The sequence below is a fragment of the Leptodactylus fuscus genome, chromosome 10 (assembly GCF_031893055.1).
Source record: "Leptodactylus fuscus isolate aLepFus1 chromosome 10, aLepFus1.hap2, whole genome shotgun sequence".
NCBI classification, from domain to species: domain Eukaryota; kingdom Metazoa; phylum Chordata; class Amphibia; order Anura; family Leptodactylidae; genus Leptodactylus; species Leptodactylus fuscus.
Window position 1 is genome coordinate 16,620,309 of NC_134274.1, and position 17,560 is coordinate 16,637,868.

The 17,560-nt window shown below is 48.8% G+C and overlaps 1 protein-coding gene across 1 annotated transcript; it reads right to left on the reverse strand.

The window, feature by feature from the left end:
- BUB3 (BUB3 mitotic checkpoint protein) lies at positions 1–17,024 on the reverse strand. Its single transcript, XM_075288039.1, has 7 exons — positions 16,942–17,024; positions 8,234–8,428; positions 8,086–8,155; positions 6,312–6,463; positions 2,930–3,088; positions 1,201–1,378; positions 1–698 (listed from the first exon to the last, which is right to left on the reverse strand). The coding sequence occupies exons 2-7, from the start codon at positions 8,426–8,428 to the stop codon at positions 478–480; spliced, it is 975 nt and encodes a 324-aa protein (XP_075144140.1). The 5' UTR covers positions 16,942–17,024; the 3' UTR covers positions 1–477.
- Between the last annotated feature and the right edge of the window lie 536 nt (positions 17,025–17,560).

Sequence of the window (17,560 nt, forward strand, 5' to 3'; positions counted from 1 at the left end):
TTTACAAATGTTTCCATATTTATTGCTTAGGCAATTGAGTGAAGTATTTACAATTATGACCCCCAATGTAAAGAAAGGAAAGTATTATATACAGAGGGAGGAATGCACAGAAAAACACTAAAATAGAAAAAAAAACAGACAACAGGAGGGAGCCGGAATAGTGTAACCAGCAGACAGTCGCTCATAACTGCATTAGAAACCAAGTCAGTCAGAGGAGTCCTCCAGGTGAAATAATGAAGGGCAAGAAATGCAGAGGAGGTCGACACGCTTCTGTATAAAACAACTGAGCATAATTTTATCTGTCAGACGTCTATCAACTGACGGATATTGAAAGCTTGGGAGGATGTGATAAAATCTCCCCCAGCCCTACAGTCAGCCATAGTTATCTCCCCTTAACATCAATAACGCTATTCATGAGGCAAAGGAAAATTAATAAAAAATCTTGGTGCTGGGGGAGGAAAGGCAGGTGAAGCTGCCTCACTTGGGCTTTGTCTCGGCGTCTGTCACTTGCCGTATGAAGATAGCATCTTCGGGGTGTTCAATGTCATCCATTTCGTACATGTAGGAGGCAGCAATTGCCAGAGTGCTGCCGTCGTTGCTGAAGGCCAGGGACGCAATACTTGTGGGGTAGCGGTGGAACTGGCACAGACGCTTCTTGTTGAAAGGATCCCAAATATTAACAAAACCATCTGAGCCACCTGCAGATTGTAAGGAAAGGATATGTTAGCACTTTTCTATCAGGTCACAATGCTGCAGTGTAGAAAATCCACTGTGGGGGTTTAAAGACCCAGTCTGGCAAAAGTATGTCCTAGTCTCGTAGTACAGGGCGTAGCGATGTGTAGGGAACAATGCAGTCACTCCCTGGGTTCATCGTACACTTCATTCAGCCTCCATACGGCCCATCCAGTCAGTCATGTGATCACCAGACTAGCCTGCTGATTCGCACACCAGCCAGAGGTCACTTATGTAAGTTTATAAGAGCCCGGATGTTATCAGACTTGCAGATACAAGGTGTGCGAATTGGCAGCTCAGTCGGACAGTCACATGACTGATCAAGCAGACCATATAATAAAGTGATTGATGCACCTAAAGAGTTACGGCATCAGTTCGGAGCTAACAATACATTTTGCTGGAATTAAAGCGAGACAAAACTCATAGCATCCACCACACATGTGAATGAGGCCTAACAAACAAACTGACCTGTGGCAAAGGTGTTGTGTAGACTGTGGAAGGACACTGCATTCACGGGATAGATCTGTTCAATGTTGTTCTCCTTCAGCCGGTGACACTTGAAGGCATATTTCTTTTTCTGGACTTCCAAGCTTGGGTCTAAATACTCAACAGCAACTCTTCCTTCAATGGAGCTTAAGACGTAGCCCTATAACAAGCAGACGGGAGAATTAGAATTCCACGTATGTAAGAAGGACACGGCATCTGAGCAATGTGTTACAATAAGCTCTATAGGAATGGAACATCTGAAAATTAGTACAATATAAATAAGATCTACAGCCAGAAAAGGTAGAGGTGCAACCAGTCACAATCCTGCTGGTATGTGTGTGAGAAGACGAAAGCCGGAACGTATGAATGAAGGAAGATCAGACTGGTTGGTACAAGCAATAACCCCGATGCAAAATTATGGTATTAAAGGGGCTGTCAGGCTCATGTCACGGGCAGCATAATATAATATATTCTCACGGGTATACTTCATTTTTTGATTGTGTAGTGGCCCCATAAGAATTACACAGTTATGCACTGGGTTTTTTTTGTTTGTTTTTTTAAAGTCATTTGTGTGTGATCATAAGCATCAAGTGATCATGTGTATCTCAGTTTAGATATCAGTGAAAAACCTGCAATCGGTTGTTGTGGATACCTGGAGTAAAGCTGTGTGTATGTGACCTTGTGTAACAGTCATCTACAGCGCCCTGCCCCTTTAAAGCTGACCTACAACAATGAAGAAAAATGGTAGGGTTGTTATGGAAATTTGGAGTAAAGCTCTGATGTGTGATGGTGCGTGCTGAGCTGTGTATCTAATCCTCTGATGTGTGATACTGTTTGCTGATCTGTGTATCTAATCCTCTGATGTGTGTATCTCAGTTTGGATATCAGTGTTGGACTGTGCATGTGGAGTGACCGTGTTTATGGCAGGTGGAATATGAGTGAAAGACTTGCAGGTTTGTATTGGCTAATGCAGGTCATTGTTTTCGGAATACTGCATCTCCAGAACAATACATCCGAGAGAATTGAGGCCCGGTCTAAAACCTTACCGGACACCTAATATATCGGTGTGTCAAATTTGGTGACGATCGGTCCAGTCGTTTGGTCTCGCATAAAGAACAGACACTCAACCCTCATTCCTGTGTGAATGAAGCAGTAGGGTATGTCCGTGGCCACCACTTCATCCACTTCTATGGGACTGACAGATGGCTAAATACAGTGCTGTCTGTACAAGAGACGTGAATGAAGTGGTGGTCAGACATGCGTACTACCAAGTCATTTACACAGGAGACTTTGAGATCTCTATACTTGTGACCATGAGTAGAGATGAGCGAGTACTGTTCGGATCAGCCGATCCAAACAGCACGCTCACATAGAAATGAATGGACGTAGCCGGCACGCGGGGGGGTTAAGAGACCGGCCGCCGTCAAAGCGGAAGTACCAGGTGCATCCATTCATTTCTATGGAGCGTGCTGTTCGGATCGGCTGATCCGAACAGTACTCGCTCATCTCTATTCAAATCACTTATGTACAAGGGAAGAAGTTGCTTGTGGGAAAAAATAAATAAATAAATCATCTAAGAGTTTGGTCTTAAAGAGATGAACCCTGCAGCCATGTTACAACACACCGCAGCCACATTGTCTCAGGAAAGGGGCAGCAGGTTTCTTCAAGAAGTAGTAAGCATACTACTAATGTATCATGTCACTTGTCATACCTGCTTGTTAGGGAACGCTCGGATACAGCGGGTCTGGTACTTCAGACTGGATTCACGTCTTTGTTGTACATAGCCCATGTTTCGGAGATCCCATACCAACACTCTGCGACCGGCAGTACCCACGATGAGTCTGTCTCCAGACACAGACAGTGTATACACCTATGTGAGATAAGAGACAGCAACAGTGAGCTGTGAAGCCAACATGAACACAAGAGCAATACGAATCTATATAAAGAGGGGCCGTCTACAAAGAACTTCAACATTTCCTATAAATATGTTCCCCACATAAGACAAATGAAGCAGAACACAGCGGCAGAGAGAGGTCATTGCTCGTAAATTTAGATTTCCTAAGACTATGCCTCCAAAAAAAAAAAAAAAAAGTCCCAAAGCGTCACATGGTTTTGGAAAAAGCAGAACAACATTCTCCAGCCATCAATTCACACTATAGAGCTGAAGCCTGAGAGCCGGGTACGCAGGAGAAAGTCAATTACTGAACTTGTCAAAGTTTCAGCAGCCATCCACAGTGTATGGCAGTGATGTTATATTGTATTGGCCGCTACAGCAACTACAACCCACCACATCCACGTGGCAGTAGTACAAGCTGAATAAAGTGTGCAGGATACATAAGCAGACGTCACCTTGCCTTATACAAGTCATTATCTATTGGATCACTCCTACAGAGGTCTGTCCTCATCACTCCTGATACCATCCAATGGTGCCCAGAGATGACGCAAGTACCGTATATACTCTAATATAAGCCGACTTTTTCAGCACAGTTTTTAAGCCCCGCTCGGCTTATACTGGAGTCAGGCAGCTCATACACTGCAAGGACCTGCATAAATTAAGTGAAGGGGGAGTGTCTTTCAGTGGTTGCTACAATAGTATAGGAGAGGAAGAGGAGAGTGAAGTGAAAGTAACACACAGGTACATTTTGGGGTTTCAATCCCTATTAATGTCAGGCATTTGGGGTTATTAATTTAGTTTTAGTAACTCCATGTGCCTCACATTACTAGCAGCTAACCCCATCATGTCCCTCACATTAACCCGTGTGCCCCATATAAGAGTTACTAATATAAGAGACATATGGAGGTAATAAAGTGCCTTAATAATGTTTAATGTAATAATTATTATCTCCATGTGTCTCACAGCAACCCTTATGTGAGGCACACAGGAAGTTAATGTGAGGGACATGATGGGATGAGGCACATGGAGTTACTAAACTGTAATACACATGACCAGACTTTTTATCTGCAATGGTGGATAAAAATATGGACCTGTATATTTCAATGGGCCCGTACATATAGATGCCGTCGCTTTTGCGTCTGTGTGTCCGGGCCAAATTGAAGAGCTGCAACTTTATGGCAGTGATATATGTGTCCTATAGGTGTCTGCATTCATTTTTAATATAAAGATCGGTGATCAGTTAATGTAATTTTATTGGTATCTATTTTAATTTCTGAAATTTCCCAGTAGCTGCTGTATTCCCCCCCCCCCCCCCTCCCAGGCTTATACTTGAGTCAATAAGTTTTCCCAGTTTTTTTTTTGTAGTAAAATTAGAGGCCTTGGCTTATATTTGAGTCGGTTTATACTCGAGTATATACAGTAGTTCAAGTACATAAGGGTCAAGGATTGAGCAGCAGCACTGACAAGTTACCTACAGATATAAGGTTACTACTGATCTGAGAAGATTAAACAAAAAAAAAAAAAAACAAACTCAGTATTAAAGTTCCTTTCCAAAGGCTGAGGCCCTACGTCACGGAAACGCAGCTTTTTTGTTGCAGATTTTGCTGCGGGTTTTTTTTTGAGCCACAACCAAAAATGGCTACAAAAGCATGGGGAATATCAGAAGGTCTTCTACTTATACCTTCTGCTCAATCCACTCCTGACTTTGGGGGAGAGAAAAACAAACAAGCAAAATCTACAACAACAAAAAAAGGGCAACGTGAGGCCTCAGCCTAACATGGGGTTTTGGTCTAGTCACTGAATATATTTAGCATGGCCCTCATGAAGCATACAGAGCACGGAGGGATCCGATTTGTGTCTGAGAACCCTAATAGCTCCCTTCAATGGTCGTGATCGGGGCTTCCATATTCACATACATGCAGTGACACTACCAGGCCTGTGTGATTGAGTAGGCCAAACCACAGACTCCTATTTTTCCCAGACTACTCCTTCATAAATGGATGACAGCCCTTGTCAGACATAAGTGGTAACCTTAGAGTCACATGACCCGTGAAACACACGATTCTCTATTCATTAAAAAACACAGTGATTAACTTCCTGTGAAATTTAAATTAATTATAGGTTTGTTACAAATTAAAATTTTATTTTGAAGTCAGAGTTGGTATATTTTTTCCTGCAACTCCACCCAAAGTTAATTTCGAGTCCTGGAGGCTACACAGAAGTTTCCAGAATGCCACATACAGCCTAAGCCATTGTGTAAAAGGCAGTAAAGTTATAAATGAATGCAGCGGCATCAGCCACTTTACAGTAATGCCACAGGTACGACCGCTGCCACCATTACCAAGACATACAGCGGCCATCGCACATGTACAGGAGGAGGTGGGGGAGGGAAAGAACAGTTCTAATGAAACAATCTCGCTGAGAATGCTAAATCTTCTTTACAAACTGGTGTCACACCTGGATTGGAAGTAGTCTTTCTAGCCACCAGTTTCATCAATCATCCCAAGCCACGGTGTCAAGCCGCAGAGTGGGTGGACACATATATCAGGAGTATGAAAGAAGAGGAAAAAAACGCAGGAATGAAGAAACCTGCCATGCCGAGCTGTCTGAGCCAATAGGTAGGCGGTTTCCCAGTGGCCGTCTATTATGTGCTGTCCTGTCAGCTATTCATCACCCGCTTTTACTGGCCACATACACCCATAAATCAAACCAAGAAACAATGCAATTATTCTGCTCCGCACAAAGGTCTCGCCAGAAGTAGATTCAGTCGTGATGGGCTAAAAATGACGGCCATTTAGATGGAGTGCAGGCCCTGTAATGATGGCTCCAAACCGGTCAGTATATTTAAGAGGAAGCACAGGCACAGAAGTGTTGTGTTGATTTAGTGGAAGGAAAAGCTTTCCTGCTTCATCTTGACACCGTAACTTAGCGGAAAATATGAAGGAGAAAAGGATGTAATAACTTAAATGCTGGCGCTCTAATCTTATGTGAGGTCTGTGCAAGAAACAATTGGTTTTAGCCGAGCACTGAACTTACGCTTCACAAATACCGAAATATGATGGAGGAAAGGCAGCAATGCGGCAGAACCCGACAAATACGTTTACAAAAGGATAAAGCCTGGCATAATTTATAGAAAAAAAAAAACCTTCCGCAGCAAAAGGTCCAAAAACCTAATGTAAAGAAGTAAGAACAAGCAAACCTTATCAGGCTGAGAAAATGTTCCAGCGTTACAAGGCGTCCGCGGGTCCCACAATTTCACCGTCTGGTCCCAGCTACCCGTCACCATTACATTCACCTCAGGGCAGAATTCTACGCAGCGGATGGGGGCGTCGTGATTCCCAACCACGGTTTCTGTAAAGCAAATATTACCAAAAAAAAAGAAAAATCAATAGAGCCCGAAGCCATGAAATAGTTACTGGAGAGACGTCTAATGCAGTATGTCAAGGGGAGAACTTCAATTAAAACATACTCTATCAAATGCTAAGTCCATGTCACACTGTGTTCAGCTCCCGGGTGCTCGGCGTATGGAGGGCGCCAACAAGCCCCGGGCAGGGTCTTTAGTGCTCAAACAGCACTGGGGGCATCCCCAATGCTACGAGAGAACTCTCCAGCACTGCATCCATCTTCTTCAGGAACGGTCTCTCTTTGCGTCTTCTTACGGCGCTGGCTTCAAACTTCTAGGCCTTGTGCAAAGCCGACTGCGCATGCCCGCCGGCCACAAGAAAACGTCCGCTTACACAGTATTGTAAGCGGTCATTTTCTTGTGGCTGGCAGGAATGTGCAGTCGGCTGCCCAAGGCCTAGAAGTTTGAAGCGAACACCAGAAGACCTGTTCCTGAAGAAGATGAAGACGGCACTGGGGAGTTCGCTCGCAGCACTGTGGCTGCCCCCAGTGTTGTTTGAGCGCTAAGGCCCACCTCCATTGCTGCGAGAGAAGTAATTTGTATACCGAGGAAAATTGGGATTTATACCGAATGGCGGCTCAGAAGACATCTAGGAGAATAGCCTTAAGGCTATTCTGACGTGGTACCCATAAAAAAAATAAATTGCATTTTAATGATAGAATCCCTTTAATCATCATGATACATACTACAGCATAGCTGACCTTGTGCCGAATTCTATCCATGGACTTGTACTGTTGAAAGAATTGGAGAAGGTTGACTGGACATTTCTCACCACATAACAATGACACTGAGCTGTGAGGCCGATCCCTCTGACAGTTCAGCAATATCAGTAGCCAAAACTACCAGCACCATTAACTCTGCACCGGGCAGATACTGGCTAGACTGATTGTGTCCTGAATTCAGTGTCAGCTTTGTAGTGGTATACAACACCCACAGAGGTCATACAAGGTCCTCTGTATGAACCATGCTCTGAACTGTTTATGTTTTACCTGGGATGCAAATAAAATTGTTAAGTGCCCAGGAGAAAGTAGGGGAAGTGCTTAGACTTTCCTGGCTAAGGTCCCATACACACAGTTGTATATTCCATACACTACCCGTCATCACAGACAGTATCCGGACCCATTCATTACTATGCAAGTGGGTGTTTTTGTTTTTTGTACATATCAGTGTGAACCAAAGAACAGAGCGTTGTATTGGTGATTCTACTGATAGGGTCTGTGAAAAACAGATAGCACATGGATGCCATCCAATCTGCTTTCACCCTACAGTCATGTGCATGGGGACTAAACCCTGCCCAGGCCTCCTCCGCTGTCGGATGTCACATTCTCTTGCACAGAGATCTTGTCACTGAGTCTTGTTTCACCATGACAGCATATACGCCAGTCTCTCCCACATGTGCACATTGGCATAAGATGTACTGCGTGTGCACAGTTCAGGGATCACAAGAGGTGTGCATGAGATTTCAGTGCAGGAGTGTGTGATATCTGACAGCTCCGAAACCTTCAATCAAGACCAAGAGAAAAGAACACCGGGCAGGATGAAGCACAGTCCTCTGGACACACACACCTACCTCCATCTGTATTTAAGTCATGCATTTTCAGCTGATGATCCAGTCCTCCGCTCCAGGCATGGGTGGGATCCTACAACACAAAGTAAACTTTAGTCTATGAACATGTCCGGTTCTATCACTATTAAACAGAGAAATATAAAATACATACATAAAAGGCACAGTCGAGGACGGGACCGGCATGTTGGTACTTCAGTCTCATTGTATTTGCAGGAACATCATACAGGCGGACAGAAGAGTCCCAGGAGGAAACCAGTAAGAACTGGGAAGTGTTGGGGCTGAACTTGACCGCAGATATTCCATCCTCAGGGGCCTGGTTTAGCTTAAATTCATTGGAGCCGGTCATCTAAAACAATAAGGCACAAAGCATTAAACATGACAGTCCGGACGGCTGCACACACCGCACAATATATTCTACATCTAGATCTCTATTCTAGCGCCCACTACCACTGTATGTTCAACTGAATACTGAGCCTTCGCCAGCACAAGTCTAGCACCGCAGGAAAAGACCTGGTGACACCACTCACATCATCGGTCCCTTCCCGGAGATCCTGCACCCCATATCACTGCTGAGACCAATCATTGGCCTCGGTGGTCAAACGTGGTGCAGGACTACCGGTGGCAAGGGCATGGTGTGTGACCAGACAGCAGTATACATCAAAGTGCCGGGGACAGGAGAGTAGGATATATTTTTGTTATGTTCCCGCCTCCTCTGCATTGCCCAATTCCTGGACAACCCCTTCCATCTGTCAGCTCTAACACCATACGACTCACAGACTACTCCGCATATCCCCCACACTACAGAAGTTATTGCTATCCGCCCCGTTTTTAAACAATTTCAACATCATTTTGGCGTCGCCAGACATAGTAGAAAATCCAAGGTTTTCACCAAACCCCCAGTTATAAAGTGATGTAGCGCCCCCCTCATAGACAGCCCTGCAGATCTAATACAGATTGATCCTCATCATTGTGAATGCTGGTAATGAGGCCTGTTCTGGTGGCAACTATATTAATAAATGGGCCAGGAATGTCTTCCCTGTAACGAGATCTGTCACTAATTACTAAGTATTTTAACCTCCTAAATTACCAGAAACTCCGATTGGTCTAAACAAGACATATGTCTTTAATAAGCAGAGGCCTCTATGAAGCCACTAATAAAATCAGAAGGGCCGGCTAACGCAACTCATTTCCTCTCGGATCAATAAAGTAATTATATACTACAGACGCTTAAATAAAAATATGCCAGTGGCTTCGAGAAAATTTAATTTCACAGATTCTCCTCTACAGAACAGCCTGCACAAACAGGAGCATCTCAATTACCCCGACTTCTGGTCCTAGGATCTGCGGGTAATTGCCGTGTCCAGCCGCACAGCCTTATTATATCAAAGGCTTCAGCCCCTTACCATAAATACACAGGTGCACCCAATACACACAGCGCCGCCAACTACTCCCAACATCCGCTGAAGACCAGAGGATGAGCGCCGTCAATCACCCACCAAATAGTGCACTCCACCCCGCAAAGAAGGGGGTAAACGTTCACCGACTATCGGGGAGATGGACCCTATATCGTGTATAAGCAGAAGGAAGCAGCATAGGATGAAAGGAGATTTGCAACATATAGTATGACGACAAAAGGACTATAATGGCTCTGGAGAGGGTAAAGGACACTTCACAAATGGATGTGGAGTGGTGTTGGGAAAGAAAAAATAAATATCACAAACAGCAGATCGTGGTACGGAGGGAGGGAGTGGAACCCAGAAAGTACACGAAAGCCAAAACTAGTCACTGATCGCTGGATGAAAGGAGGGAGGGTATAGGTTCTTTAAGATGGGTGTCCCAAGGATGAAACCAGTATGGGGAGCGAATAAGTCCATCAATGATCGCTCATCCCCATAAATTTTCATTGAACCATGTAAAAGCCCTTTAAAGGGATCCTATCACTGGATACCCCTTTTGTCTGACTAACACGTAGGTATAGCCTTAAGAAAGGCTATTCTTCTACGTTTAGATGTCTTCTCCGCGCCGCCGTTCGGTAGAAATCCCTGTTTTCTCCGGTATGCAACTGCATATGCTCGGGCCACACAAAAAATGGCCGCTTACAACAACTTACTGTGTAAGCAGCCATTTTCTTGTGGCCCAGGCTTGCGCAGTCAGAACCCAGGAAGAGGCCGTTCCAGAAGAAGATAGAGGCGTTGCTGGAGAGTTCTCTTGCAGCATTGGGGATAGCGCAGTGCTATTCGAGCGCTGAGGACCGCCCCCAGTGTTGCAAGTGAACTCATTTGCAGACTGAAGAAAACCCAGATTCTACCAAATACATCTAAAGGTAGAAGAATACCCTTTCTTAAGGCTATTCCTACGTCAGGAAAAAAAAAAGAAAAAAAGTGTATCTAATGATAGGATCCCTTTAAAGCTAAAGCCCCACGTAGAAGGCCACAGCCAAAAAGCACTGCAGAAAAAAACCAAAGCAGAAACGCATCAAGTTTTTAGAGTAAACTCACACAGGGTTTTTTAGACTGGATTTTGATGTGGGAAGTCTCCTCAGAATCTGGACCAAAAAACGCCTCCTGCGGCTATCCGTGACAGTCACAGCATTCTGCTCCAGATTAGGCCATAACGAATACGTCTATTTGGGAGGGAGTGTCACGCGGATGCTTGCAGCGGATTCAGCCACAGAATCCGCGGCAAGAAAGGGCAGCTCGCTTCTTTTTCCCACGAGTAGGAAGAAACCGCTCACAGAAAAAGGAAGTGAATGGCTCCCACTGAAATCAATGGGAGGTTATTTTTTGAGCCAGATTCCACATCAAAATCCGGTCCAAAAAACCCCATGTGAACTTACCCTTAGAAATTGCAGTATTTCCACTGCAGATTATTTTCTGAAATGTGCAGCACTAAATAATAAGCAGATGGGCCGATAGCATCAAGTGACAAGTGTAAGGAGGTCCTTCCAGCTTTTTAGGGAGAGGAGAGAGTAGAGTACATGACCAGCAGTGGCTTATAGTCACTGTGAGTAGGGTTACTTATAGATGGCGTCAGGCTAAGTTCATATCGCCATTGGAGACTACGCCGTTGAAATGGCCAAAATTCAGGGGAGATCTCAGTTCATTATGAAAATGCTGGACCCTGGAAATGGAGGACAAAGAAAGCCCAGTGCAAATGTGAACCTAAACTAAAGGGCTGTTATTGTGGTCAGAAAAAACTGCTACATTTTGGAATTTGCGTCAACATGGGTCTTGTGACCCACTGTCAAACCAGCGTTTCCAATCTGCTGCCTGCAACATCCTTCAGCATGACCGGTTTAGCAGTGGGTCAGTAATGGTGTAGGGTAGCATTTCTTTGGTGGGCTGCACAGCCCTCCATGTGCTCGCCAGAGGTAGCCTGACTGCCATTAGGTACCAAGATGAGATCCTCAGACCCCTTGTGAGACCAAATGCTGGTGCGGTTGGCCCTAGGTTCCTCCTAATGCAGAACAATGCCAGACCTCATGTGGCTGGAGTGTGTCAGCAGTTCCTGCAAGATGAAGGCATTTAAGCTATGGACTGGCCCGCCCATTCCCCAGACCTGAATCCGATTGAGCACATCTGGGACATCCTGTCTCGCTCCATCCACCAACGTCACGCTGCAGCACAGACTGTCCAGGAGTTGGCAGATGCTTTAGTCCAGGTCTGGGAGGAGATCCCTCAGACCATCCACAACCTCATCAGGAGCATGCCCAGGTGTTGTAGGGAGGTCATACAGGCACGTGGAGGCCACACACACTACTGAGCCTCATACTGACATGTTTTAAGAACATTACATCAAAGTTGGATCAGCCTGTAGTGTGTTTTTCCCCTTTAATTTTTTTTTTTTTTTTTTTTTTTTTGGGGGGGGGGGGGGACGGACACGACTACAAATCCAGGCCTCCATTGGTTAATAAACTTGATTTCCATTGATGATTTTTGTTGTCATCACATTTAACTATGTACAGAACAAAGTATTCAATGAGAAGATTTCATTCATTCAGATCTAGGTGTTATTTGTGTGCTCCCTTTATTTTTATTTTTTTAGCAGAGGGAGAATGTGCATGAATATAATCATGCCAAGTGTTATGGAGGATGTGCCATATATCACAGGTATTTGCCCCGATGCCGGAGACATTGCCGAGGGGCCGGCCTCACAGCTCAGCATTATCACCAGGTGGCAAGGATAGTATAAGTGTACAGGAGTACCATCAGGGGCCACTGAGCTGTAAGGCCGCCCCCCTCTGACAGTGCAGGGATATTGATAGACTAAACTAACATCACTGGGGCGGAAACCTGCAAGACTGAAAGAGCTTTGTATTCATCACACCTTACAGTAATAGATAACATGCCACAACCTACAGGACGTGAATGGCCTATAAGCTGCAGAACCCCTTTAATAACTTCAGTACCGGCCTAAGTTGTGGTTCAGGACTACACACATCTTCAGGTTTTTTGTATGTGCAGTTTTGAGGGCCGTAACATTTTTCTCATTTGGGTTAACTAACTTCTGTGTCTGTTTTTGGAGACACATAGGGCTTTATTTTTAAATATTTTTTTTATACAAAATATTTATTTATTTTATGATGTAACATACATAAAGAGGCAATAATAAAGTACAAAACAATTGAAGTACAATAATAAGTAAAAGAAAAACTATTTAATATTTGTTTTATTCCTGTAGGCCCCAATAGCTCTAATAGGCTCCGATCCCAGGAGATCACATCACCGCCAGGTCAGAGGGGAGCCACATCATGGCAGTGTATATCAAGCACCAAAACTAACAGCATTGATAGTTCCAGAACGGTGGGAGCTAGAAAATAATATATAAAAAAAAAATCCAACTCTGCAAGAATCAGAAACAACAGATAAATGATACTCAGAGCTAGACTTGGTGAAAGGTCCTCTATAATTTAAAGGGGTTGGCCACTTTCAGGCAAATATTGACAAACAAATGTACACTAAAGAGATATACAATTTTCCAATATACTTTCTTTATCATTTCCTCATGGTTTTCTAGATCTCTGCTTGTTGTCATTGTTACTTCTAGAGGATAACTCTGACCATGGTCATGTGATTTATGGTTCATGGACAGCAAGCCGAAATCTAGAAAACCGGGAGGAATTAATACAGAAAGTATATTGGAAAATTGTATGTCTTTTTATTGTACATTTGTTTGTCAATATTGGTCTGAAAGTGGCCAACCCCTTTAAGAGCAGGGGGTCAGAGTGAAATAGATTATACTCTGCAGCCTGTATGTTTTAGGTTTCTTGCTCCAGTTTTTGCCCCACTGATTTTTAACAACTCTAAAAGTAACCCCTTAAGGTGAGGGCCCCACATAGCAAACCACAGCAAAAAAAAAAAGTGCTGGGAACCTGTGCGGACTTTCTGCATCCATTATAGAGAAACCGCCAGATATAATTGACATGATGCGATTTCCAAAAATCGCAACAGTTTTGGAAATCTAAAGCATGCCGCTCTGCGTATTTTCCCACAAAGTGAGGATGGGATTCACTAGAATATTATTCCCTTTGCACAGACCGTTCTGGTCACATGGGGCTCCGGCATAAGGCCATGTTCACATTTACAGACTGTCAATGTCCATCTAAAAATCAGCAGACTCCGTTTAAAAACAACAAATCCCATTATAATCAATGTTGTCCATTGTATGTATTCGACAGAGCAGAACAACGGACAGCCGATGCTACTGTCAAATTACTGTAACAGAACAACCAATCAGATTCCACCTCTCATAGTCATAGCTTTTTGGTAATGAAAGCAGCAATTTGACTGGTTGCCACAGGCATTTAAAGGGGCTCTTTATCATCACAGATACCTTATGGCAGCTTTGTCACATTATCAGAGGTGACCGCCATGTGGATGTCCTGCCTGTAATGTGACATGTAGGGCAATAGACACAGAACAGAGCCCCGGTGCTGCCTGACGGCTGTATGTGAGCAGCACAGCGACCCAGCCCGGGTCACCTCACTGCAGGGGCGGCTCTATAGGGCTCCTGTACAGTGGCCGCCATGCCGGTCTGCTCACACACGTCCCCCCTCAGCCCCGGCCTCCTCCTCACACACGTCCCCCCTCAGCCCCGGCCTCCTCCTCACACACGTCCCCCCTCAGCCCCGGCCTCCTCCTCACACACGTCCCCCCTCAGCCCCGGCCTCCTCCTCACACACGTCCCCCCTCAGCCCCGGCCTCCTCCTCACACACGTCCCCCCTCAGCCCCGGCCTCCTCCTCACACACGTCCCCCCTCAGCCCCGGCCTCCTCCTCACACACGTCCCCCCTCAGCCCCGGCCTCCTCCTCACACACGTCCCCCCTCAGCCCCGGCCTCCTCCTCACACACGTCCCCCCTCAGCCCCGGCCTCCTCCTCACACACGTCCCCCCTCAGCCCCGGCCTCCTCCTCACACACGTCCCCCCTCAGCCCCGGCCTCCTCCTCACACACGTCCCCCCTCAGCCCCGGCCTCCTCCTCACACACGTCCCCCCTCAGCCCCGGCCTCCTCCTCACACACGTCCCCCCTCACACACGTCCCCCCTCAGCCCCGGCCTCCTCCTCACACACGTCCCCCCTCAGCCCCGGCCTCCTCCTCACACACGTCCCCCCTCAGCCCCGGCCTCCTCCTCACACACGTCCCCCCTCAGCCCCGGCCTCCTCCTCACACACGTCCCCCCTCAGCCCCGGCCTCCTCCTCACACACGTCCCCCCTCAGCCCCGGCCTCCTCCTCACACACGTCCCCCCTCAGCCCCGGCCTCCTCCTCACACACGTCCCCCCTCAGCCCCGGCCTCCTCCTCACACACGTCCCCCCTCAGCCCCGGCCTCCTCCTCACACACGTCCCCCCTCAGCCCCGGCCTCCTCCTCACACACGTCCCCCCTCAGCCCCGGCCTCCTCCTCACACACGTCCCCCCTCAGCCCCGGCCTCCTCCTCACACACGTCCCCCCTCAGCCCCGGCCTCCTCCTCACACACGTCCCCCCTCAGCCCCGGCCTCCTCCTCACACACGTCCCCCCTCAGCCCCGGCCTCCTCCTCACACACGTCCCCCCTCAGCCCCGGCCTCCTCCTCACACACGTCCCCCCTCAGCCCCGGCCTCCTCCTCACACACGTCCCCCCTCAGCCCCGGCCTCCTCCTCACACACGTCCCCCCTCAGCCCCGGCCTCCTCCTCACACACGTCCCCCCTCAGCCCCGGCCTCCTCCTCACACACGTCCCCCCTCAGCCCCGGCCTCCTCCTCACACACGTCCCCCCTCAGCCCCGGCCTCCTCCTCACACACGTCCCCCCTCAGCCCCGGCCTTCTCCTCACACACGTCCCCCCTCAGCCCCGGCCTCCTCCTCACACACGTCTCCGCTCAGCCCCGGCCTCCTCCTCACACACGTCTCCGCTCAGCCCCGGCCTTCTCCTCACACACGTCCCCCTCAGCCCCGGCCTCCTCCTCACACACGTCTCCGCTCAGCCCCGGCCTCCTCCTCACACACGTCTCCGCTCAGCCCCGGCCTCCTCCTCACACACGTCCCCCCTCAGCCCCGGCCTCCTCCTCACACACGTCCCCCCTCAGCCCCGGCCTCCTCCTCACACACGTCCCCCCTCAGCCCCGGCCTCCTCCTCACACACGTCTCCGCTCAGCCCCGGCCTCCTCCTCACACACGTCTCCCCTCAGCCCCGGCCTCCTCCTCACACACGTCTCCCCTCAGCCCCGGCCTCCTCCTCACACACGTCTCCCCTCAGCCCCGGCCTTCTCCTCACACACGTCTCCCCTCAGCCCCGGCCTTCTCCTCACACACGTCTCCGCTCAGCCCCGGCCTCCTCCTCACACACGTCTCCGCTCAGCCCCGGCCTCCTCCTCACACACGTCCCCCCTCAGCCCCGGCCTCCTCCTCACACACGTCCCCCCTCAGCCCCGGCCTCCTCCTCACACACGTCCCCCCTCAGCCCCGGCCTCCTCCTCACACACGTCCCCCCTCAGCCCCGGCCTCCTCCTCACACACGTCCCCCCTCAGCCCCGGCCTCCTCCTCACACACGTCTCCGCTCAGCCCCGGCCTCCTCCTCACACACGTCTCCCCTCAGCCCCGGCCTCCTCCTCACACACGTCCCCCCTCAGCCCCGGCCTCCTCCTCACACACGTCTCCGCTCAGCCCCGGCCTCCTCCTCACACACGTCCCCCCTCAGCCCCGGCCTCCTCCTCACACACGTCTCCGCTCAGCCCCGGCCTCCTCCTCACACACGTCTCCGCTCAGCCCCGGCCTCCTCCTCACACACGTCCCCCCTCAGCCCCGGCCTCCTCCTCACACACGTCCCCCCTCAGCCCCGGCCTCCTCCTCACACACGTCTCCCCTCAGCCCCGGCCTCCTCCTCACACACGTCTCCCCTCAGCCCCGGCCTCCTCCTCACACACGTCTCCCCTCAGCCCCGGCCTCCTCCTCACACACGTCCCCCCTCAGCCCCGGCCTCCTCCTCACACACGTCTCCCCTCAGCCCCGGCCTCCTCCTCACACACGTCCCCCCTCAGCCCCGGCCTCCTCCTCACACACGTCCCCCCTCAGCCCCGGCCTCCTCCTCACACACGTCTCCCCTCAGCCCCGGCCTCCTCCTCACACACGTCTCCCCTCAGCCCCGGCCTTCTCCTCACACACGTCTCCCCTCAGCCCCGGCCTCCTCCTCACACACGTCTCCCCTCAGCCCCGGCCTCCTCCTCACACACGTCTCCGCTCAGCCCCGGCCTTCTCCTCACACACGTCTCCGCTCAGCCCCGGCCTCCTCCTCACACACGTCTCCCCTCAGCCCCGGCCTTCTCCTCACACACGTCTCCCCTCAGCCCCGGCCTCCTCCGCCCGCCTTGTCCCCTCACCTTTGCTTTCTATGTATCGCGGCTTCTCTTCCCTGTCTCCGCTTCAAACCGCCACCATTCACAGCGCTCAGCACCTCTGAACAACGAGCCTCCTGATAGGCCGGTTTGAAATACGTCTTTACCGCTCATTGGACGCGAAAGAATTCCAACGGGAAATGGATTTTTATATACCGGAAGTATCATGACGTCACGGGCCGGCTGTCAGATCCGCCATGTTGTGGATGGCAGAGGCCGGGCTGTAATGTTGTGGAGGGAGGGGAGTGTTGTAAATGGGCTGTAGTGGAGAATCCTCTGTCAGACAGGTTTATAGGCAATCCTAGCCTGTGCTATGTAAGGTGCCTTCACTTTCATGCAGTTTTTTGTGCTGTGGGTAGACAAACATTCACACTAGGTGTAGGTAAAACGCATGAGCTGGGGCAGGGTGCGTTTTTTTTTTTGTTTTTTAAGAAAGAAAAACAGTCTTTATTCACACAACAGTATGTAGGCTTTTTTTTGCCATGTGCATTAATTTCAATGCATGTGAATGTAGGCTAGTCATATGACCAATATTGCGACAGACGGGTCATGTCCTATTTTTATCCATTTTCATGGATCTCTCCATATACTACAATGTGGATCT

Bases quoted from the DNA above. Each gene is read 5' to 3' on its own strand.
- BUB3 (XM_075288039.1), bottom strand. From the start codon at position 8,428: ATGACCGGCTCCAATGAATTTAAGCTAAACCAGGCCCCTGAGGATGGA. The intron at 6,464-8,085 runs GTAGGTGTGTGT...TTTGCTTTACAG, and splicing joins TGACTTAAATACAGATGGAG to AAACCGTGGTTGGGAATCAC. The intron at 3,089-6,311 runs GTTTGCTTGTTC...TATCTCACATAG, and splicing joins CATTTTCTCAGCCTGATAAG to GTGTATACACTGTCTGTGTC.